This window comes from Eretmochelys imbricata, chromosome 11, assembly GCF_965152235.1.
Source record: "Eretmochelys imbricata isolate rEreImb1 chromosome 11, rEreImb1.hap1, whole genome shotgun sequence".
NCBI lineage: Eukaryota > Metazoa > Chordata > Testudines > Cheloniidae > Eretmochelys > Eretmochelys imbricata.
In genome coordinates, this window is record NC_135582.1 from 17,670,661 (window position 1) to 17,695,096 (window position 24,436).

Genomic DNA, 24,436 nt, shown 5'->3' on the forward strand with positions numbered 1-24,436 from the left:
GATTTTCTCATTCATTTGTAAAGCTTAGTGTTTCTGTCTTTGGCTCAAGTGTTTCTGTCTTTGACTCAGTGATGCAACCAAGACAGGTTAAAATGAAAAAGAAAATGACTGCACAGTTGAGCATCATTAGCAACGTCCCACCCTTCCTATTCATGTACATGTACCTACACAGACACACTTTGACAAATGAACAATGAGGGAGGTGGGAGGGCTCGCCAAACCACAATACTTTAGATTAGTAGTTTTCAAGGTACTTATATGACCCCCTCCACTGTAGTAACTGAGCATTTCCCAAGTTTTTAAAAATAGAAGCAATACATGTCTCTCTTTCTTTTCTTCCCAGCCCATAGGAAAAACAGCCTCATTCGTTTATACTCTTCTAATTTGCTTATGTTTGTGTGTGTGCGTGAGTGGGGGTGATGAGTGGAAAGAAATTACTGAGAGAAAACTATTATAAAAGAAATGAGTTTTGCTTTTCGTTCTGAGAAGAGATAGTTTTGGGGTCATCCTTATATCTTTTAGGAGTGAGCTCTATAGTCTAAATTTGGCTCCTGCAATAATTCTGTAACCTGCACTCAGGAACCTCCTGTATTCATAGGCAGTTTCATTGCTTTGTTGCAATGTAGCAGTTGCAGACAACCAGGATTATTATAGAAGGAGAGGTGATCTCTCAGGTAGCAAGGACTTTGATTATGAGGACAGAGATCTTGAACTAAACTCTGTATTCAATGAGGAGCCAATGCAGAGAACGGGGCACAAGGATGATGTGATTACAGTGATCTGTGTTACCAGACTGAAGCTACCAATTGGAGCTTCTTAGGGCATGTGGCTTCATTCCTAGGTATAATGATCAGTAATAATCAAGGCTGGGCATCCTGAATGTGTTGCTCTCCAAGGCCAACTCCATGTCCAGAAATCTGGGGTGCAATGTTCTGGCCAGTTGCCATTGAAGTTTTTTGCTGTCACTCACAGGGCTCTTCCAGCTGATGCACAGAGCTGCTTCCATTAAAGTGAAGAAGCATATGTAATTGAAGTAAGTAGCAGTCATACTGTCCTAGAAACTATCAATTATGCATTCATCAGTCTTCAAACAGAAGCCTGCCAGAGCTTCCTTGTATACTTCTGCGTATTTGGATTGCTGCATGGAACTTAAGTCTGCTAACAAGTATTTCTTTGTCAGGTGTATAAATTCAACCAATATCAAATTTGCTGACAACACCAAAGCTGAAGGGTTCATAAACACACAGGAGAAGGGAACAAAACTGCAATGTTACAGGAAGTGATTAGAGCACGGGGGGCATCAGATAATGCAGGGAGCTTTCCTATTAATAAATGTAGAGCCTTACACTCAGGGGAGTAAATTAACAGATACAAAATTGATGGGGTAATGTAACTAAGGAATCATAATCCACTGCATGACAATGAGTTTAGCTGTATCCTGTCTTTGTTATATTGTCCAAATATTACCTATTTCTACAAAGCCAAGTACTACAATTGCTGCAGGCAAGGTGTGGACTTGGGATATTGCGTCAGGTGTCCATGAAAAGACTGGCATTAAAAAGCAGTCCACAATATTAAAAAGGTGCAAGAACCATTGCAGTAGATGTCAGCTTCAGTAGTCAGAATCAGGAAGTAACCATTGGCACTAAAGGAAAAACTGTATATATTTATTCATTTATTCTAATAATTTACAGTGCACGCATTACCATGGCCTTTAGGCACAACACACACAAACTCTCAAATCTTTTAATAAACAGAAAAGAGCTAAAGAATGCAGCCTAGCACTATACTCAGAATCCCTGAGAATAGATATATTTTATCAGAAGATGAAGAACTAGAAAAACTCCATTTTCTTTAGTTCAGAGAGATTTGATTATTACTGTGGAGCTCTTTTGTAATAAATTCAATCTCACAAATGTCTGAAGGATGTTAAATCTTGGTTTTCAGCAGGATTTCTAGGACCAGCTACTGACTGCTTGTTATAATTATTTGACCTTCAGTTGAAAATGCAGGAAGCTCCAGTCACCAAAAATGTGCTTACACAGGCACACAGTTTATAGGTTTTCTGTGTGGGCATCTAGCACACAGTGGCACAGATGTTGGAAATAGTCAGAAAGAGTGAGGTGATTTTAGGATTGATCCAATTATTTTTTTGCAATTTCAGTATGAAGAGAGGGCCAACATTCTCTTTGCCCTTCATATAGTGAATATAGACTACTTAAGAGTTTTGGCAGCCAATCCACATTTTGTTACTTTCTTCCTTAACTCTGAGGAAATATGTAGTTTATCTCAGTGCAAGTGCACTGTAGATTACGACTGCTTGAAATTTATATAATCAAAAACTCGAAACCAGACTCAATACTGGCTCACTGAAGTTCACAAACATTTTTGAGAACACTGCCTAAGCTTCATTAAAAACTATGTTGGATTCCAAAGAAATCCGGACTGAGTTACAGTATGGTTATGGATGGAACCCATGTGAATTTTGGTGGCTTCAAATAATTTCAGCCAATCCTAAACCAGGGAGAACTTTGTGGGCTTGGCTGAGCTTTGCAATGTTATTGGACTTGTCCAAACCCGAAAAGCAAAGTGAAACACTTAAGAAACAAGGAAAAAGTTCACAAGAATCTCTACTAATTAAATCCACACATTTAACACAGTTGTAGTGTAGATTTAGGACCCTTTGCCTTTCTGAGAGCAAATTTCAGTGATTAAAATATAACAAAATATCTTTGTTTATAAGGCATATTACATCTTTTCTGAATTAGTAATGTAGTATGACTGTGAGCAGAATATGGAAACAGGAGTTGAAATCTATTCACCAAATACCCAATTTATCTTTAGTTAAAGTGGACTCAAATATAACTTTGTAAGTCTAATGCAATGTGCATCTGATTGTCACAAACTCTAATGTAGGTTATGGCAGACTTCTGGGGCTATTCATTATAGCATTTGGCTTAGATTGTACCAGTATAGCCTCAGAATGACAATTCAGTTACAGAGCACCTTAATCTAATCTATTTATTCTAGAGATAATCTACAATGGCTGACCCAGTAACACAGATTACAGCCATTTACGTATGTTTGGAAGATTGCACACAAAGGTAAAGAGATAGAAATAACCTTGTATATTGACCATGTTCTCTCCTATTATTAATTGTATTACATAATTTTTTTGACCAAAGAATCCACAAGTGCTCAAAGGCAGTTAGCAAACATCCATTCTTGGACCAGATCAGGAAGGATTTCAAACATTCCCCCATTCAGCTGATCCTTCCTTCTGGCCACTAAGGCCTACATGTGGTTACTTCTCAAGTCCATCAATGCCACTCCTGGGCTGACACCATAAAGGACTATTCAATGACACAAGTTGCTTTTTGTCTTGGAGTTGAGCATGCTGCTTCTGGCCCCTGCTTCGTGTCAGACTGTTATTTTGTAATTATCCTCAAGTTTTAAAGTTCACAGAGATTTGATTCTTATTTATTCATTGTTGGTATTACAGTAGCACATGGAGACTCCAGTTGAGGATGAGGGCCCCATTGTGTGTGATGCCCTACATATATATGTTGGAAACTGTGGTCCCTGCACAGTCTAAATATGAGACAAAAGTCAAAGGGTGGATACAACAAATAGATGGTGGGGGGCGGAAGCACAAGATAACAGTAGACCAAGTGGAATTAGCAGTTAAAGTAATACATAGCAATGTTCTATGGTTAGTAATAAAAAAGAAAATAAAGGGACCAAGCTGAAGAAGTCAGTTGAAAAACTTTGGATTGTGTCCAAAACATCCTATGCTGTTCAGTAATGTACACTTATGGGAACTTCTGCAGTAAACAGTTATTTATAATAAGGGCCCAGTTCTGTAGCCTCTCTGTGTCTGTATCCAAACATAACAATATACTGTATAAGTGTGCCAAAGAATCCAGAAATATGTATATTTACCTCAAATTTCTGAGCTAAAGAAGAAAATCTTCCAAGCAAAATCTGCTTCCTATGCACCCTCAGATATACTGTTAGGCCTCAGGCTCCTGCTCGAAAGAAGAGAAATTTAATAGCTTTACAGACGCTACTGTTCACTTGCTAGCTGTTTCTGATAGTGCATCAAGGTGTAGTTTTCGTAGTTTGGAGTTGAAGCACTCCTGACTATAATATTAAAAATGCCATAATGGATTAACATAATATTCATTTGAATCCAAGTTGCAAGAGAATTTGTCCTGTAATAGAGTTCTTTCACCATTGCTTAAAATATCCAAACCAATGAAAATCTTAAAGTTTTATTTGAATCCCAAAGTGAATATTATTCATTATTTTGGCTTCATGGCACATGGTATTGTATTTCTTCCAATACAATACCATGTAAAGCGGTCAGTAAATTTCCAGTATAGGGTGGTGTTTATGTGACCATTGTTTATTTGCACTGTAGTGAAATGGTTGTGGGTGAGGACAAAGTCACAAAGTTCAGCCACCAGGTTTGTCATGACATTATCGGGGACACTGTTCCTGACAGCTTGTAGTCCATCTTTGTGTGGAATGTTGGTGCAGAGGGCTTCTACATCCATAGTGATTAGGATGGTGTTTTCTGGAAGATCACCAAAGGACTGTAGTTTCCTCAAGAAGTCAGTGGTGTCTCAAAGGTAGCTGGGAGTGCTGGTAGCATAGGGCCTGAGGAGGGAGTCTACATAGCCAGACAATCCTGCTGTCAGAGTGCCAATGCCTGAGATGATGGGGCATCCATGATTCCCAGTTTTATGGATCTTGGGTAGCAGATAGAATACCCCTGGTCAGGGCTCTAGGGGTGTGTCTGTGTAGATTTGTTCCTGTGCTACTTCAGGGAGTTTCCTGAGCATATGGTGTAGTTTCTTTTGGTAACCTTCAGTGGTATCAGAGGATAATGGCCTGTAGAATGTGGTGTCAGAAAGTTGCCTAGCAGCCTCTCGTTCATACTCCATCCTATTCATGATGACTACAGCACCTCCTTTGTCAGCCTTTTTGATTATAATGTCAGAGTTGTTTTTGAGGCTGTGGATGGCATTGTGTTCTGCACAGCTGAGGTTATGGGGCAAGTGATGCTGCTTTTCCACAATTTCAGCCCATGCATGTCGGCAGAAGCACTCTATGTAGAAATCCAGTCTCTTGTTTTGACCTTCTTCAACAAAAAAACTTCAAAACCAGACTTCAACAAGAAACTGCAGAACTGGAATTAATTTGCAAACTGGACACCATCAAATTAGGTCTGATTAAAGACTCGGAGTGTCGGGGTCACTACAAAAAGTCCCTCTGTTGATACTCACACCTTCTTGTCAATTGTTGGGAATGGGCGACGTCCACCTTGATTGAATTGGCCTCGTTAGCACTGACCCCCCCCTTGGAAAGGTAGCTCCCATCTTTTCATGTGCTGTAACATACATATAATGCTTACTGTATTTTTACTGTACATGCATCTGATGAAGTGGGTTTTAGCCGACAAAAGTTTATGCCCCAATAAATTTGTTAGTCTCCAAGGTGCCACAAGGACTCCTCGTTGTTTTTACCAAAGAAAATGTTTGTCACACCACTATTATGGATCCAAGTGCTTCTGTAATCTCAGTGCAAGCTAGAGTTCTTTTCTACAAGCTCTACTTGGGCTTCTCAAGGCTACTAGGGAGAGGTCAAGGAAAAGAACAACTCCTGAAGAATGTCAGACATGTGGTAACAAAAGTCCTTACAAGCAATCATTTGGAGACAAATTTCCAAAATTACACAGCACCCAGAAACTCAAAGTGAGAATGTGTAGGGAAGGAGGAAGCATTGCTTTAGAGGGAGAATTCCCACCCAACCCTCATCCCATCACCCTTTTTGCATGAGAGCATGTGTCCTTTAACATGCTATTTTGGCCTGGCCCATGGATCTCCTTTTTGCACCTTCCTTGCTAATGCTTTCATTTCCTCTTAGCTTGCTGTGCTGGTTATACTGTTTTTACAATTTTGTTTGTGTTTTAACTTCCTCTTCATTACAATTTACTGGACACATGTAAATTTGCACTGACACGTAATTCTACTGGGTGAACAGCACTACAGTGGAAAGCTTTGAAGGACTTACTGACAAACAATTGAGGGCAAACAATTGAGGGCAGCTCTACTTTTAACTATATTTGTTAGCTATCCACAAGATAATATCAAACTCTGACTTAAATGGATCAAGATGGAAAATCCAGAGTCCTTCATTAGAGGTGCTTGCCCTGTTCTTCCTGAAGCCAGCGTACAAGAGACAAAAATTTCAGAGCTAATGAATGGAATCTCAAAGAGCAGCCCCTTGGTGGATAGCTTTACTGGAATTCTATCATGAAAATAATGTCTGTGCATTCTGAATCCTGGATAAACAGAGCTTCTACCTGCTGGAAACCCTGTCCAAAATTTTAATAAGATTTGCCACCAAATGTATTTACCGGCACTTCAGAGTTTATTCTGAAAGTGCATATGCTTGTAAAGGCCCAAATTACATTGTTGGGGGGTGGGGGGGAGAAAAGTTGAAGCTCTGTGATTATTTTAAATAATTAAAGCAGAACTGAGGAAACTATTAATAATGTTTAAAACACATGTATTATTAACAACAATACTCCTTGCATTAAAACAGGCAATATCTTCAACACTGCATAGCACTTGAAGATATTGAGACGTGGAGCTGCTATATAAATGGTTCAAAAACTATTTATGGATTCATTTTGCCAGCAAGATGTTCCATAACCAGTCTGCATTCTGCTTCTTAAATATACAAGATTTGTCTCATTTGATCTCAAAATTCAAGCACACAAAAATAATTGAGAAACTAACAACAGCAAACCTATGGAAAATGTAAATTAATGCCGGCCAAGAATGGAAAAGTTCCAGTGATATTAACCAGAATTTCTGTTCCTATTAAATCTATACAAGAATATGAAACCATTGTACAACACATCTACAAAATACACAGTTTTGCCAAACAAAAGATTTCCAATTAAAATCTCTTCACTCTTCCTTCTTACAACAATCACATCTGTCCTATAAAACATGATTTTATGATGGATAGTTCAATAAATGCTTTGTATTCGCTTTAGTTTTGTGTTCCCTTATCCTTTTTTGAAATCCCCTTTCTTTCTACTCCACAACAATTCCTATTATAAGGGACCCGACTCTGTCTTACACAAGCTGCTCTCCCACTGAAGTCAATGGGCAATTTGCCTTCACAGAAGCTGCAGGATAGAGGCACAGACTGTAGTGCCTTAGTGGGAGCTGCATCTGTATAACTGGGATAAGAATTTAGTGCATAATGCATGTCTCCATTCACTGCATTCTAAGTGATGCCATTCATTAATCTGCCCGTGCATTGTAGCTTAATGAAGCAAGATTGCTGGCAAAACGAATCCATCAATTATTTTTGTCCATTTATGCAGCAACTAGATCTAGAACTCACTGCTAAATCTTTAGCTGGGTGTTACAAGAAATTATTCAACTCAGTTGGCAATGAAGGTAGAAATGATTCCTCTTGTAGCAAAGACTTGTTGCATGATCGGTTTGTATTGCTGAACACCATACTGCAGAAACATTGAAAATGGTTAAAGTTAATATCACAGAACAATGGGTTATATTCTCCCCGTAAGGTTATACTTTCCCCTTAGGCCAGTGCCAGTCTGGTTCTTCAGGCTGCCCTGAAGCTTGTCACACAGTCATTCCAGGAATAGGGGGACACAAGATGGCTTAAACTGAACTTGACTTCCCCAGCTAAAGCATAAGCTTCTGTAGTTTGAGCTAAAGGATGCAGGGCCACATTTTTAAAGATATTTAGGCACCCACATCTGTAGATAGGTGCCTAGTGGGATTTTCCAAAAGCAGCTAGATTTCAGAGTAGCAGCCGTGTTAGTCTGTATCTGCAAAAAGAACAGGAGCACTTGTGGCACCTTAGAGACTAACAAATTTATTTGAGCATAAGCTTTTGTGGGCTACAGCCCCCTTCATCGGATGCATAGAATGGAACATATAGTAGGAAGATAGATATATACAGTGGTGAGCTGGAGCCGGTTCGCACTGGTTCGCGCGAACCGGTTGTTAAATTTTGAAGCAGTTTTAGAACCGGGTGTTAACCCGCTTCCCTGCAGGGGGCGCTGAGGCTTTGATGGGCTCCGGCCGGGAAGTGATGTAATTCCTCCTCCGGCCGCCGGGGGCGCTGCACTGCGGGAGCCACGTGGGCTGCCGCCTGGCCCTGGGCACGAGCCCTGTTGCTGCTGCTGCTCCCCGGCCCTGGGGCTCCCGATGCTGCCTGGTGGGTCCCCGGCTGCTCTGCTGGGCCTGGGCTGCGTCCTGCTGCTCTCCCCGTGAGTACCCACCACCCTGCCCACAGCCACCCCCTGCCGCACCCCCTGCCCTGCCCTGCCTCCAGCCCCTGCCGCACCCCCTGCCGCCAGTCACCCCCGCACCCCCTGCCTGCAGCCACCCCCATCCCCTGCCTGCAGCCAGCTCCTGCCCTGCCTCCAGCCACCCCCATCCCCTGCCTGCAGCCAGCCCCTGCCTCCAGCCACCCCCATCCCCTGCCTGCAGCCAGCCCCTGCCTCCAGCCACCCCTGCACCCCCTGCCCTGCCGCCAGCCATCCCCGCACCCCCTGCCCTGCCGCCAGCCACCCCCACACCCCCTGCCTGCAGCCAGCCCCTGCCTCCAGCCACCCCGAACCCCCTGCCCACAGCCAGCCCCTGCCTCCAGCCACCCCCGCACCCCTTGCCCGCAGCCAGCCCATCTCCAGCCACCCCCTGCCCTGTCTCCAGCCACTCCTGCACCCCCTGCCTACAGCCAGCCCCCGTCTCCAGCCACCCCCGCACCTCCTGCCCACAGCCAGCCCCCGTCTCCAGCCACCGCCGCACCCCCTGCCTGCAGCCAGCCCCCGTCTCCAGCCACCCTCGCACCCCCTGCCCACAGCCAGCCCCTGCCTCCAGTCACCCCCGCACCCTCTGCCCGCAGCCAGCCCGTCTCCAGTCACCCCCTGCCCTGCTTCCAGCCACCCCCACCCCCCTTGCCCGCAGCCAGCCCCTGCCGCACCTGCTGCCCTGTCTCCAGCTAGCCCCTGCCTGCAGCCAGCCCCTGCCGCACCCCCTGCCCTGCCCACACCAGCCCCTGCCGCACCCCCTGCCCTGCCCACACCAGCCCCTGCCGCACCCCCTGCCCTGCCTGCAGCCAGCACCTGTCTCCAGCCAGCCCTGCACCCCCCTTCCCTGCCTGCAGCCAGCCCCTACCTCCAGTCAGCCCCTGCCCTGTCTCCAGCCAGCCCCACACCCTCTTACCTCCAGCCAACCCTGCACCCTCCTGTCTCCAGCCAGCTCTGCACCCCCTGCCCTGCCCGCAGCCAGCCCTGCCCCATGCCCCTATCTGCAGCTGGCCCTATGTCCACTGGTGCCCTGCAGTTCCCAGGGCAATAACCCTGCACACCTGCTTCAATGAGGGGGGGCAGGGAGCAGCTGGGACCCACACATGTGCACACCCTAGGGTGACCAGATAGCAAGTGTGAAAAATCAGGACAGGGCGTGGGGGGTAATAGGAGCCTATATAAGAAAAAGACCCCAAAACCGGGACTGTCCCTATAAAATCGGGACATCTGGTCACCCTAGCACACCCCCAGGGTGTGGCGGGGACCCACACACGTGAAATGGAGCTTATTTCTAGTTCAGGCCCATCTTTTTAAAAAAGAACGTTAGGCAGGGTTAACACACATCCGTATTTTCCCGGACAGGTCAGGCTTTTTGGTTCTTAAATTGCCGTCTGGGAGGAATTTTTAAATTTTAAAATTCCTCCCGGGAAAATACGGACGTATGGTAACCCTGTTGGTACAAAAAATACATACTGGGGCACATCCCTTAAATCAGAACTTTTTATAGGGAACCGGTTGTTAAGATTTTGGCAGCTCATCACTGGATATATATATATATATATATATATATATATATACAGAGAAGGTGGAAGTTGCCATACAAACTGTAAGAGGCTAATTAATTAAGATGAGCTATTATCAGCAGGAGAAAAAACCCTTTGTAGTGATCATCAAGATGGCCCATTTAGACAGTTGACAAGAAGGTGTGAGGATACTTGACATGTGGAAATAGATTCAATATGTGCAATGACCCAACCACTCCCAGTCTCTATTCAAACCCAAGTTAATGGTATCTAGTTTGCATATTAATTCAAGCTCAGCAGTTTCTCGGTGGAGTCTGTTTTTGAAGCTTTTCTGTTGCAAAATTGCCACCCTTAAATCTTTTACTGAGTGGCCAGAGAGGTTGAAGTGTTCTCCTACCGGTTTTTGAATGTTATGATTCCTGATGTCAGATTTGTGTCCATTTATTCTTTTGCATAGAGACTGTCCAGTTTGGCCAATGTACATGGCAGAGGGGCATTGCTGGCACATGATGGCATATATCGCATTGGTAGATGTGCAGGTGAAAGAGCCCCTGATGGTGTGACTAATGTGATTAGGCCCTATGATGGTGTCACTTGAATAAATATGTGGACAGAGTTGGCATCGGGCTTTGTTGCAAGGATTCCTGGGTTAGTGTTTCTGTGGTGTGGTGTGTAGTTGCTGGTGAGTATTTGCTTCAGGTTGGGGGGCTGTCTGTAAGCGAGGACTGGTCTGTTTCCCAAGATCTGTGAGAGTGAGGGATCATTTTTCAGGATAGGTTGTAGATCTTTGATGATGAGCTGGAGAGGTTTTAGTTGGGGGCTGAAGGTGATGGCTAGTGGCGTTCTGTTATTTTCTTTGTTGGGCCTGTCCTGTAGTAGGTGACTTCTGGGTACTCTTCTGGCTCTGTCAATCTGTTTTTTTACTTCAGCAGGTGGGTATTGTACAGCAGGGCTTGATAGAGAAGTTGTAGGTGTTTGTCTCTGTCTGAGGGTGTTGCAATACTTTTCAAATTTGATCTAAATTTCCTAGCTACAAGTTGTAAAAGAGTCACAAGCCATGAGTTACATACTTCCCCTGGGATGCTCACCCCACATGTCAGACCCACAATAATTCTAATCCTAAAGAAGCCACCACTTTCATAACTATCATCATCGCAGCTACCACCAGGGATCAAACCAGAGACCTCCACGACAAAAAGCACAATTCTCTATTACTTGAGCTTAGTCCCTTACCTAGGAGCTGTAGCAGAGCCCAGATCCTTTGAGGACAAGGCACAAAAGAGGCTGTGTAACACACACTGAATGGTGGTGGCATTATAAAGGCACAGCTCTAAGTAAGGATGTAAATTAGTATTGCCCCAGCAGAAGCATTGGGAGGCACGGTGCTTAACATGTTTTTCCTCGGACTGTGTGTTATAGGCTTGAGAGTTTGGAGAACTTTGCGTTTACTCTCCCCCCATCCTCTCCCACAAAATATCCTAGTTCAATTATCAAGTAGATTTTCTCAAGTTAATCAAATTCTAATGAGGACACTTGATTAAAAAGAAATAATTACAAGTATTAATTAATCTGAAGTCTGTATCTATCACTAAGAATCTCTCAATATAAAAATCACACAATGAAGTATAAACAGCAATGTAATTAATTGTCTATTTACCTTAGTCAGCTGAAAGAGTATAGATGGTCATTACATCTAAAATGCCATTGCATAAATTCATCATTCAGACAGACAATACAATGGCCAGACCTTACCAGATTTACTAGGTTTTGCAATTCCTTTTTGGAGAAGGAAATGATGTGTAATTACCAGAACAAGGCATACAGCAAGACAAGTTGTGCACAAACATTTTGGTGACTTCTAAATAGAAGCTGACTTCAAGCCATAATTGAACCCTATATTATTATTATTATACAGTAGTAGTAGCTGAAAGCCAGTGCTGTCGCATGGGCAGAATTTGTAAAGTCATCTGTGTAAAAAAGCTGAAAATGGGAGCTCTTGTTTCCATGTGTCGTTCTGTAGTGAGAACTGCTCCTGTTTGTATTTGTTCCCCAAAATTTGTGCACACCATTGTCCCTTGATTGGAAGCACAACCACTTTTGTTAGCCCCCATAGCCATTACTTCCACTTCTCTGATCAACTGTCATATTCCAGTCTCCCCAGAATCTGTGGACCCCTGCATTCCATTGGGTTCTCTCAAGGCCCAGTGATCACTGAATCTGGTGATACTTTAAACAAAGGGGAGCTTGTATCTTTCCATTCCTTCACACTAACTCAACAGACAGAACAGTAGTGAACAACCTGCAGCCCATCAGGGTAATCTGCTGCCGGGCCGCAAGACAGTGTTTACATTGATCATCCTCAGGCGTGACCGCCTGCAGCTCCTAGTGGCCGTGGTTCGCTTTTCCCATGAAGAATATATGCTTGTATGTCAGTACCAGACCTGGAGACAGGGAAGGAGAGATTGCCCTGTCTGCAATGGACTTTATCCCCATGCTGTGTGTTGCACTATAATATTTGTCAGCAAGAACTTTTATTCCTAGCTCATAATAAACATATTTATTGGGGATATTTTGGAATACAGCAGCTTGCATCAAGTGATAGGTGTTTCCAAAGCAATTTCTAAGACTTCTGAATAGGGGATTTGTTTCTCATCACTCCCCTTCGACTTGCAAATTACATGGATCCAAATTCTGTGGTTCTTAGTCAAGCAACTCTGATGTCCACTGATGTCACCAACAACATTTGGTCCTCTGTGTTTTCTAGGTAACTCAAAATATATTTTCTGCACTGCTTCTACCCACAGTCTGGGTTCTCTGGGGGAAAATAAGCAGCTGTTCCCATGAGATTTTTAACCAGTTTGATCCGTAATCTCTCAAAAAATCCTGATCTCACATTTGACCACACTGAAGCTGGACCTGAAAAATAGAACCCTCCCAACCTCGGATCTGACTACTACCAAAACCTAAGCCACCACTACTTATTATTCATATGCCTAAAAGTGTGCTAAGCATTTTACAGACATGTGAGAAGACAGGTCCCTTCTTCAAGTGACTCAGACCTTTCTAGACAACAGAAAAACAACAAGCAAAAGGCAAGTGAGAGAAATGCAGCACTTTCATTTTTAATTCAATCTATTCTTTTTGTACTTTTTAAATTCTTAGGTTAAAGGTCACTTTGTTCTCTGTATTGTCAGTTTTCCTGTATAGAGATCTTTAAACTTCACCAATATTCCTCTCTGTTTCAGGATACCATGTGATAAAACCCAACTACTCAGACTGAAACTGAAAAATAGAGCAACAAAACTGCAGTGACTTTTGTACAGATATCCAGAAAATAAAAATCACGCCTTGTCCAAATTTGTCTAAATTTTCACTAATTCAAAAGTGATGTAGGAAATGCTACACAAACACATACAAGCAAATTTTGAGAGTATTCAGTTTTGAGTAAAGGATGACACAGAGCTCAAATGTAGATGCACTTATGTACATACACTAGGCCCAATTCTGGTCTCACTTATACTAGTATAATTGCATTAGACTTCCTCTGAGTTACTCTTGATTTTTCACTGGTGTTAGGCCTCAATCCAACAATTCACTTAAATTCAGCTGGGCTGTTCAAATGGTTAATGGAAAAACCCACATGGTAGCAGTTGCACACATTACTCAAGCGCTTTACTCAAGCATCCTTTTCTGTTAACTAATCAGTTTTCAGTATTGGCACTGCCTAATAAATATTTAGCCAAACAGATGTTTATCTAGTTTATAATTATATGAAAATATGGTGATTTCTGTGCTTTGCATTCTGTACCCTGTAAACCATTTCTGGTTTTGAATGTTTTTGTATGTAAAATAATAGATGAGCAGTATTTAGAGATAAGGATAGTAAATTCCTATATTGATGAATGTGCAGATTGTCAAAAGCAAACTTGAGGCAAAGAACACTGAAACAGCTTTCAGCCCTTTTGAAACAACTGGACACCACTGCAGTGGATCTAACGACTCTAGCTGGCCTGTCATTGTGTGCCTGATTCTCAGTATTTCTCTCCCATATGTCTGGCAGCCAGCTGGTAGACCAGATGGAGTCACAGCAAACTATGATAGCCAAATGGCCATTACTATCTTGGATGATACATTGAAAGGTCAAAGGGGCTTTGGCTACTATTTACAAGAAGAGAATTTTACCTGCAGGGGGCTCTTTGATTGTTTGCAATAAAACATGCAAATAATTTACAGATCCAGTGTTTACCTTTTCGTTAAACACAAAAGAGCAGAACCCTCGAACAATAAATTTGATTTATTCACCACCAAAATCATTTGTTCAAATCTTCCATTCTTCTTTATTGTTGCGCAGTAAATTTCCTTTACTAACCTCTTGCCCTCAGAGAACAAAGACACTTTCCAGGGCTTATTTTTTCTTGTCAAAACATTCAATATTTTCTACCTAATATACTTCTTAAAAAAACCCCCAACTTTTAAACTTATAATTCTGTGTGCAAGATGGAAGGGTGAGATTAGCTGAAATGGACATAATAAATGGCTTGAATTTTTAAAAAGGATCAGTGCTCATTTCAAAATTAAAATCCCCAAATTGTATCTGGGATAATAGTCTGGCCTTAAGATAGGTCCAAGGGGTGTAGTTCAGATCCAAATCTGGTTCCCAATCCAAATAAGCCTAAAGGATTTGCACGTAAAAGTGGAATTTGATTCAGGTCTAATTGTGAAGGTTAATTTTGCAAAAATTCATAGTGTTAGTTTGAAATGTTATATAACCGATGAACATTCTGATTACATAAAGAAAATTCTAGAATGTTACTGGAATATCAAGATTCATATTTAGGTACATGGAGCTGCAGGTGGTCAGTATCCCTGAAAGTCAAGTCAATATTGTATTCCAATGGCAGAATGCAGAACATTAATATGTGTGCATTGAGAGGAGACTAGTTCTAATCTGTATGAGAATAGCACACTTTATTAATGACAAAAGGGCCAAATTCTGCAGTTCTTTATTCAGCAAAATCCTCATTGATTTTTATGGGAATTTTACGGGATTAAGAAACAAATAATTTGATCCAAAATTGCCAAAGATTCTTTTCTGTAACACACTGAGGAGAGATGAGTGAAACTTCTTGCACTTGGGCAAAATTTGATTATGTTATTTTGCCTGGTTTGGTGAATGGTTGTTAACAATCAATCGTTTTTCAAGTCATCTTTGTGGATTAAGCCCCAAAATCTGTTTTTATAACATTTTAAGTGTTCTAATTTGTCCTGTGTTTATGACAAAATCTTGAGAATAATCACCAGGGATGTTTTTGTGTGCTTTTATCAAACCCGCACCCAAAAAGCCAGAAGTTACCAGCTCTGCTTTATATTGCAAACTGTACTTTTCATCCATTTAATCATGAAGTAAAACACTGTTCAACACAAGCTTCCGTTTCCAAAGTTAAACAAAACCAGACTCAAAAAGGAACATCTTTTAATTTTGAAAACTCTACTTCTCTGCCAAACATTTGCTTTAGATAAATCAGATGGAATAGCTTCAGGGTTTTCAGGGCTACAGAAAGGAACAGGAATATGATACTCAGTGACAAGTGACTAGAAAATAAATGTTAAATTTGATTATTTAAAGTTATTTTTCCCACTGAACCACAATACTTCCTTACTAGTTTCAGAGATGTATATTATATATATTTCTTTATTTGTTCAAAATATTTCAAGTGCCTATGTAAGCAAGTATTTTCTGTGACTAGAGTGAAGCAAACAGAAGGACTGACTCAATTCCATTTAATTTATTTTGATTTACAACTTCAGGGCCAAATGCAATAAAAGCTCTGGATGATTATGTTCCACAGTAGCCTATACAAGGTTACACTGGATAGACAGAGGTTTTATATAATTTAGCACCATATGATTTGTGAACAACAAATGGTAATTTCCTTTAAACTCCTGCTTACCATGACCCTGCACAGCGGGGTGACACTTCAAACAGGTATGTCCATAAAGGTGTCAAAAGGATAGTGATCCGCTCAGAATTTAGTAGCAAAAGAGGACTAGGAATGAAGATGGGATGAAGGAGGCAATCTTGGGATCTGGATTAGATTTAGGATAGTGTTCAGGTTCAAAGCCAAACTAGGGTTAGCTTTCAGATACAGGTGGCACCAAAATCCTACAATGCTGTTACTGCAAGATTTCAGCCCCAAAGGACACAAGTCTCTTGATGTTTCTGCTTGGTTTTGGCCAATGTCTTGCTGGCAGTGTTCTTGTGAGATTTTTGACTCTTTCTAGTTTTGGATTCAGGGATTCTAATCCTAATCCTGCATTTTCCAAGGGAGTTTGGATTTGATGTTCTATTTTCGTCTTGTATCTAATAGGATTGAGCAGTATTTGGGTGGGAGAACTCCAGGGAAAATAGATGCCATAGAAAGTGGTATTTGTGAATCGGTAGATATCACTTTCCTTCTGAGTTAATCATGAAATAAGGTGCTAGTGTGGTGTTAAGGGGCATCATGCTGCTAGAGATGCTGTCTTTAGATGAGAAGTAAAGCTGACATCACAAATCATCCACTGTGATGATTAAAAATATGTAAGCACTTGGTTAAATCTGGTCTCCTGGCCAAATGCCAACGTAAGTCATTACAGGCCAAGGTCTATATACAATTCCCCCTGCATTTTCATCTGATCACAGTATAGTTCAGCTGTTGTGTGGTGCTCCTGTGTTATGTTGGATATGTTACATCTCTGGGGTGGGTTCTACTGGGGAGAGAAACAATCACTCCCACAGATTCATCACAACTTCTGTTGATAGGCTGAGCTGGGGAAACTGCAGTGCAAGCGGGCCTCAAGGACTCAAAACTGGGTATAGGGCTTAGCTGCACAAGAATACACACTAGAGGCCCTATCTCTCTATGTCAGTATTCTACCAGTACCTCACTCCTCAGCACTTGTAGAAGAGTTTAGCAGTCGTACGGCCATTAACTGTCTCACTCTGCCCTGGGACTGTAGCAATAGGGAGTCTCAGAGCACATAATTCTACTTCAGCCTGCACCTGCAGATTTTCTGCTCAACGCTCCTCTTTCCAGAAGTTTAGAGGTGGGAACCTGAGGATATTCCTAAATTTCTTTCCCCGGCTTGACCCACAGGAAGCTTCTGAACAAGAGAAAGTGACATCCAAACGAAAAACTGGGAGAGCAGATATAGCCTGTGTGTTGTTCCACAAAGTCATTGTCCCTATTAACATTCTCAAGTGTGATCTTCATAGTTTTATTGCCCTCTGTCTGAACATTACCACAAAGTGGGAGCATATGGGCCATTATCATTAACTTCATCTAAAGTGTGGACAGGACCCAGTGGACATTTGGCCCAGAGGGATCAAATTCAATCTGAGTCTTAATTTTGAACAGAATTTTTACAACTCAATTAGCATGAAAATGTCTTTATATTCCCCTTGATATGCCGTGGTTTGGCTAAGATTTACATACTGTCTTCTTGAAATCTTTTCTTTAGGCACAGCAGAAAATTACAGGTCTTCTCAACAGTAAAATTAAAATCCTCTCTCTAATGTAGCTTGGGCTAAGTTTACAACCTTGCTTTTTCTCATTATAAGATACCTTGAGATGATTTCCACTTTATAAAGAAGATTTTATATACTTAGTTGTTCTTTGCAGTGGGTTTTGTATGGCGAGCATGAATTGCATCACAGATTTTTCAGTGTAACAGATACAATTCCCTTCCCTACCATATAAGATGATATGCGTGCTAGCTAACCTCATTTCCTTTTATTGCACTGGATCCCTGCCCTCATATTTCCTTTCTTAAATTGTATGTCCAATCTTGCAGCCTTTCCTTGTGCAGAATTCCCACAGAACCAAGAGGGCCTGATTCAACTGTATGTAACTTTCTTTTAAGCTGGTGTAACTCCATTGATATAAATGGAGTTTCATCAGCATGATACTGGATGACAGTGATGATACATACCCAGCAAATTCTGCATTGGATGAATTCCAGGCAGGGTCCAAACAATAATTAGTGACAATTTTTCATTATTCACAAAGTGATACCGGTTTAATTAGAACACATTTCATAACACCAAGGAACACTTTTAAAGGAATTTACAAACACCTTCACAAACAAACAAAAAGCTCAGTATGTTGTGTCCTTAGTGATGTACATTTCCAAGACCTAAAACTAATCAGAAGAGTAAGGTAATCAAGCTAGCCTACAGCAAGACTGTAATTTGGGAACAGAGCTAGCTTCATGCCATTATCAACTAAAAATATTTAGCCAGCTTTGTATATAATCCCTTTTCTTCTGCTAGTTGGTTGGTTTATTCTCCAATTAATCTTGCATATCTTACACCACATAAATTACATATTTTTCCAAGAATATAGCTTTGGTAATTCATCAACTGCTTCTGTATCAAATGAAAGTACAGCATATCACTACCAAAGCAGGATATACCATATATGGTTTTATTATCATACATTGCACACCTTAGGGTAATTATTGTGGGCAAAATCCTGAGTCTTACTCAGTCCTCACTCAAAAAACATAAGTGATTTCGATGAGAAAATTGCCTAAACAAGAACTAAGAACTTTAGGGGTCGGCCATGCATAAAACGCTCCCAGATCTCCGCCAGAATGGACAATGTTCCAAGTGGCTAAAAAACTGTTACCTCTAAACAACTAAGAGCATCACATTCTATAAACGAGGATTGTTAGCCAAAAAGGACACAGGGAAACTGCTGGCTCTAAAACATATAGAGACATCAAATTTAATATGCATTTCACAATTCTCTATAAAGCTTTTAGCAAATGAGCCAACAAGCTACTGTCCATGAGCTTTACATTCGTGTTTCCATATTTCAATAAGGCTCCATACATCAAAAAATGTTTGCCAAGAAGTGCATGGTATGTATAGGCCATATGACACATTGGAATTACACAACACAGTGCTTTCTGGAAAGGAACATATAACCAACAATGCATTATATGAACATCATATTTTAAGAGGATGCTTCCCAAGAATAGTCCTGTTGAAATAAACTATGAGGGTTTTATTGCTCACTCTAATATTTTCTTCCTATTCTTTTTTATTTCTCCTTTTTCTTTTAAAAAATAATTTATGAAGAATAATCCAGAAGATTGAATGTTTTCTGTACTATTCTGGAAATAAGACTGAAGGTGACTGGCCATTGTTATTTAGTTTTAAAAGATAGTGTGTAAATTCCAGTGCTGATTATTTAATCACCTTTTCTGAAAAGCAAATATGGTAGTTTCCTGAGTCTCTTCTATGTTTTCTAATTTCCAAATGTGGAACTACCAAAACCTAAAGCAGTTAATATGTCAGTTTTTATTTATGTAGCTCTTCAGTTATCCTTCTGGGACAGCTTCTCTACCCAGCCTGCCAGCTTATAAAAGGATTTGGTGCAATAATAGAATGCCACACCATTTTTTAAAAAAAGCAACACACTGTATCCTTTGACTACCTCTGTGCATTATTTTAAATGAAATAATAATCTCATAATACTCTTAACATACATGTCTCTCCATTAGTAAATAGCCCTTTTTAGATGCAGTCTTATGGAAATACTATCAACAAGATAAACATTTTTAAATGGACACAAAAAATCATCATTGCAAAAGGTCAATTTACAAGCTATAAAACATGCAATTTTTTGTGTCACTAAAGGACTTTGCTTATTTTTCATTCATTAAATTTTGAACAGTATAAGCCTGTATGTAACTGCGCAATCAACAATAAAATTATCTCCCTGAAGTTAAACCATCTTCGAGGCATCTGCACAATTTACTGCTAATGTGCTGTACCAACCAGAATAATTTCTTCCGAGCAAACAGACCTACCTTTAACAACTGAAGAAAAGGTAAACTATGCAGAAGACTATACCCAGGTGAATCATTAGGACCACTCCAGCTGTTCATTTTGGACTGAAAAATCCTGGATATGTTGAATCACAAATGCCAGACCTTACTTTTCTCCTTCAGCCTGAGTGCTGCTGCTCTTCCGCTTCTTGTCAATATTTAACTAGTTTGTCAAGTTAGATTATATCACCTGTTCTAAATCTTACTCTTGTAGCTCCAGCTTGGGTGTGCTTCTAGTATTGCATCTTAGGCAAATATTAAAATCCTATCGAAACATTACCAGGACTCACAATATTTGTTTGACCTAAAAGGAACAGAGATTTCTTCCTGCGCACACTATCACATGCAGAATATATCTTATATTTTGTGAACCATTTGAGGGGAGAAAAGCAAACAGTGTGTAAATTAACCACAATGCTTATCTATGTTCCACGGCAACATGAAAGTAAAATCTGTAGTTAGATGGCGTTCTGATGCCCCTTGATGATTACTTATTATAGCATTTAATAAATATAAAGATACCATTAAAAGGATGAAAATAGCACCAATAACTAGAAATTTAAAAATGAGCAGGCTCTTCTACAGATTATGTTTAAAGTAACATTATAACAACGTTTTACATAGTTTCGGTTTAAAGGTCAAAGAAAACACAGTTTAAGGGCCAACTGTAGCCATCAAAAAGTCTTAGAATGTGGCCTATGGATGCCCTTTCCTTGTAAATACATGGCAATGACAAAGCTGATCAACTGCTGGCCTTTATTTCTGGGGATTGCAAACAAGCAATTTCCATTTGACCCTCAATGAAGATGCAAGTGTAAGCTACTGTTAGGCTTGTGTGAATTTATCTTTTGATACATTTTATGTACATTTATATGCAAAGTATGTGTGTCCCTCAGGCTCCAGGCAATTTTCCAATGCAGCCCTCAAAGGTGCAAAGTTTTCACTGCAGGTTTAAATGGACAAATGATTTCAGCTAGCAAAAATTATTATGCTAAACCCATACGGTATTTCAAAGGTCAGCTGTTACAATTAAAAAGTCAACTGTTACCAACCAGCTGTATCTGAGAGACTAATATTTCCTTACAATAGATAACAACGTTTTTATGGAAATATAACAGTATCTCAGATACCACCTGGAGGGAACTCTCATTAAAAGTTGACCTGTTAATAATAAACACTGTGTGTTCCCACAGAGGATGGGATGTGTATGGGGAGGGGAAATCCAAAATGCTTTGGGGAAAACTCTGCAAGTACCTTCTCAGCCCAGTCTGTCTGGGTTGCTGGGCATTTTCATAGAGGATGATGCTTAAAGTCAGTTATATCAGTCAGGCCACATGTTGGAAGTGATGAAAGTCTCATTGCTTAGGGACATTTAAAACTAAACCCCACAAAGTGTTGAAGGTAAGGAGACAGACTGAATGACCTAATGGTATTTCCCATTTCTAATTTCCTTGAGTTTATGACCATTGGGCAAGCCTCATGTCTGGGCATATAAAAGGGACTATATATACACTTTTAGATAACTCTGAAGTTAGAATATTTAGGACCAAATCCTGCCTGCCTTTCACTTCAGCAGGACTTCCCATGTATAAGAGACCAGGAGTATTTAGCTCTTAACAGAACTGCGTGTGTGTGTGTGTAATTTTTATTGTGATAGGAGCTCAACTCAAAACACTGGAGACCTCTATATGAGCTCTGTATGGTCCCTGCAAACTTTTCTATTGACTATGCTGAACTTTGTGTTCTGGTAAAAGAGGGCGTGCTCCATACAAACTCAGTTGCAGTGCTAACTTACCATACCTCTGACCTCAATGGGCCAACCTCAGATTTGTGGTGAACATTGTGGTGGCGGTTTTCCAGGTGTGGGCCCTTTTATCCATCATGAACTAACTTGATATCACCAAACTTATCTCGTATATGCCAACAAATGGCCACTACCATAAGATCACTATCAAGGTTGTCAGGTCAATGCAAATCTGGGTGGGATACAAATGGATATTCCAGATATAAAGGGCTTTACAGCCTACTTCCAATCCTTTGAGCCATCTAGTCCCCTCCATCTGGATTTTTGCTGCTTTCTGAGGTTCTGAGACGCTGCAGAAATAAATGTTAGCTTTTGACTATTTAAGGGCTATTTTGTAACATGCTTCACATAGTGTTTCTCTAGCTGAGACCAGTGGACAAATATTAGTCTTTTACAAGAAGATATTTTTGTCTTTGATAAATGTTAACTGATATGCCATAGTAAAAACAGCTGACCCATATTTCACAACTATTGAAAGTCTGAAACAAGGGAGGTTTCTTTGACACTATCACGAAAACTAGAACACTTAGTTGCTATAAGCTGGGTCCCTAAGCAAGGCTTGATTTCTGATTGTGCGATACAAGTTTACTACATGTGGAATGAATACAATGAAATGGAACAGAGAACAGGTGGCAGGAATAGTTTAATTTTTGTTCATTCTTTGTTAAAGAGACAGGAATTCCCATGAATAATCTATTTAGTAACATATTTTTGATTGGGGTAAATGAGTGGTCTCATCACTAACGCTATAGAGCTGCTTCTATTAATCACAACATGGCAGTGGATTTTTTGTCTAATTATGAAGGATATTGTGTTGTTGATATAATCTATCCATTAGGATTACAAGATGCCACATGTCATTTTGTCAACCAGGCATTTTTTTTAGTGAATTTCAGTTGATACTTTCAAATTCCATCAGTGAATATAACACTGGTCATGATCATCTAAGATCCGATTCCTAACAATCCACAGATAAAGACTGTAACCATTGTTATTAATGGGGGCGGGGGGAAGCTCATAGGCAAGCAGTGACACAAATACAAGACTTGTGCTAGACAATAATCCTAGAATATCGGGGTTGGAAGGGACCTCAGGAGGTCATCTAGTCCAACCCCCTGCTCAAAGCTCAAATCCCCAGTTTTTGCCCCGGATCCCTAAATGCCCCCCTCAAGTATTGAACTCACAACCCTGGGTTTAACAGGCCAATGCTCAAACCACTGAGCTATCCCTCCCCCCTAAAAACAACTGTGACACAGAAATGGCCCCCTCACAGATTGAACTCAAAACCCTGGGTTTAGCAGGCCAATGCTCAACCCACTGAGCTACCCCTCCCCCTCCACTGAGCTATCCCTCCCCCTAATAATACGAATGCTAAACATAAAAAACAAACAAAGCATTTAAAAATATCCTTAGAAGGAAGAACAGATCTGAGCCTAGAGTGCACATTTCCAATAGGGATGTCCCAAAGCCAGGAGAATGCTTCATAGTTAGTTATTTCAAATTTTGTTTTTTGATACTACAGAATTTGATTCACAATTTGCACACAAAGGGAAAAAAATACGAGACAAGTCTCTCATACACAGGAATATTGCCTAATATTTTAACTTATGCAAAATACCATAAGCCTTAGAATGACATACTACAAGGTCTGGTCCAAAAAACCTGAGCGCACTTAATGTAATTCTCTCTCTCTCTCTCAATCTCTATCTCTTTCCCCCCTGCTCCCTGTATGTAACCCAAACAGCTTGGCTGGGAAAACTAATTTGAATAGCTTTCCACAGCTGCTGCCAATTAATGTATCCCCAATGGTGTTCAGAGCTGATTACCAAAGTTTCAGATAGTGAGAAGTAGCTCTTCAGCTAAGTGTGCAGACTGATTTCAGTCTTCCGAAAAAGAAACAATCAAAAAAACCAAAAACCTGTTGTATGGCTTTGTGGAGTTAGTTTCCAAAGTCTGCATTGTTTCTAAACATTCATGAAATATGGAGGACCTCAATAACAGATCACATGTATATTACAGCATCTAGGCCAAGGCGGTATAGTTAACAGTTTTCAGCACTGCAATTATAAATCCCTTTTTTAAAAAGTATATTTTATATATTTAACTGAAAGGTGAACCATAAAGGCTGTTTTTGTATCAGTTGGAATTCCACATAGGTAGAAAAAAACATATCACCACAATTGAGTACAATCTGGTCAATATGAGAGGAGAATTTTGACCTTTTTCTTATGTGCACATACCCATTCTTTCACATGCACATAATGGCCATCAGTCTCTCGGTACATAACACTCCCAAATTTTACCCTCAGCTGCACTTGTTGCTCTCACTGACTTCAATTTTCTCTGCTGAGCTATTTGCTAGATATAATGGGCCTAATCCCAACTTCCTTACACAGGTCAAATGCCTATTGTTATCAATGGGAGCTTGGTCTGAAAGAGTAAGAAAGGCTTGGATCAGGTCTTGTGTCACAGTGTAGGAAGGAAAATGAATGGTGCTGATGGTACTCATTTGTGGGCCAGAAAACATTGGGTTGGATTTTCAAAAACACTCAGAGTTGGCCAAACTCTGCTCCCACTGAAGTCAATCAGAGATAAGACTTTGATTGTCTTCAGAGGGATCAAAGTTAAGCTCGTGTTCAGCACTTTGAAAAATACAATCCCTTAGATTCAAATCCCTAAAACAGGCTGCACAGTCTTTATTTGTTAGACTACAAAGTACAAACCTTTCCTTGCATCATTTTGAACGACAAATCTATTGCACTAAGTTCCTGTGCAGTAAGTGGATGTCAAAAGATGCTGAATATACGTAATTGGTTTTGGTACTCGCTTTTAAAAATGGCCTATAATGCCATGGGCTAAGTAAGG

At 40.7% G+C, this 24,436-nt stretch overlaps 1 protein-coding gene across 1 annotated transcript in view; it reads right to left on the reverse strand.

The window, feature by feature from the left end:
- The window catches only part of NCKAP5 (NCK associated protein 5), a 466,257-nt gene extending 446,430 nt beyond the window's left edge, over window positions 1–19,827 (reverse strand). Inside the window, exon 1 of the mRNA XM_077830371.1 lies at window positions 19,750–19,827. Coding sequence (XP_077686497.1) covers window positions 19,750–19,827 — 78 coding nt within the window. The remainder of the gene's footprint in view (window positions 1–19,749) is intronic.
- Window positions 19,828–24,436: the final 4,609 nt, after the last annotated feature.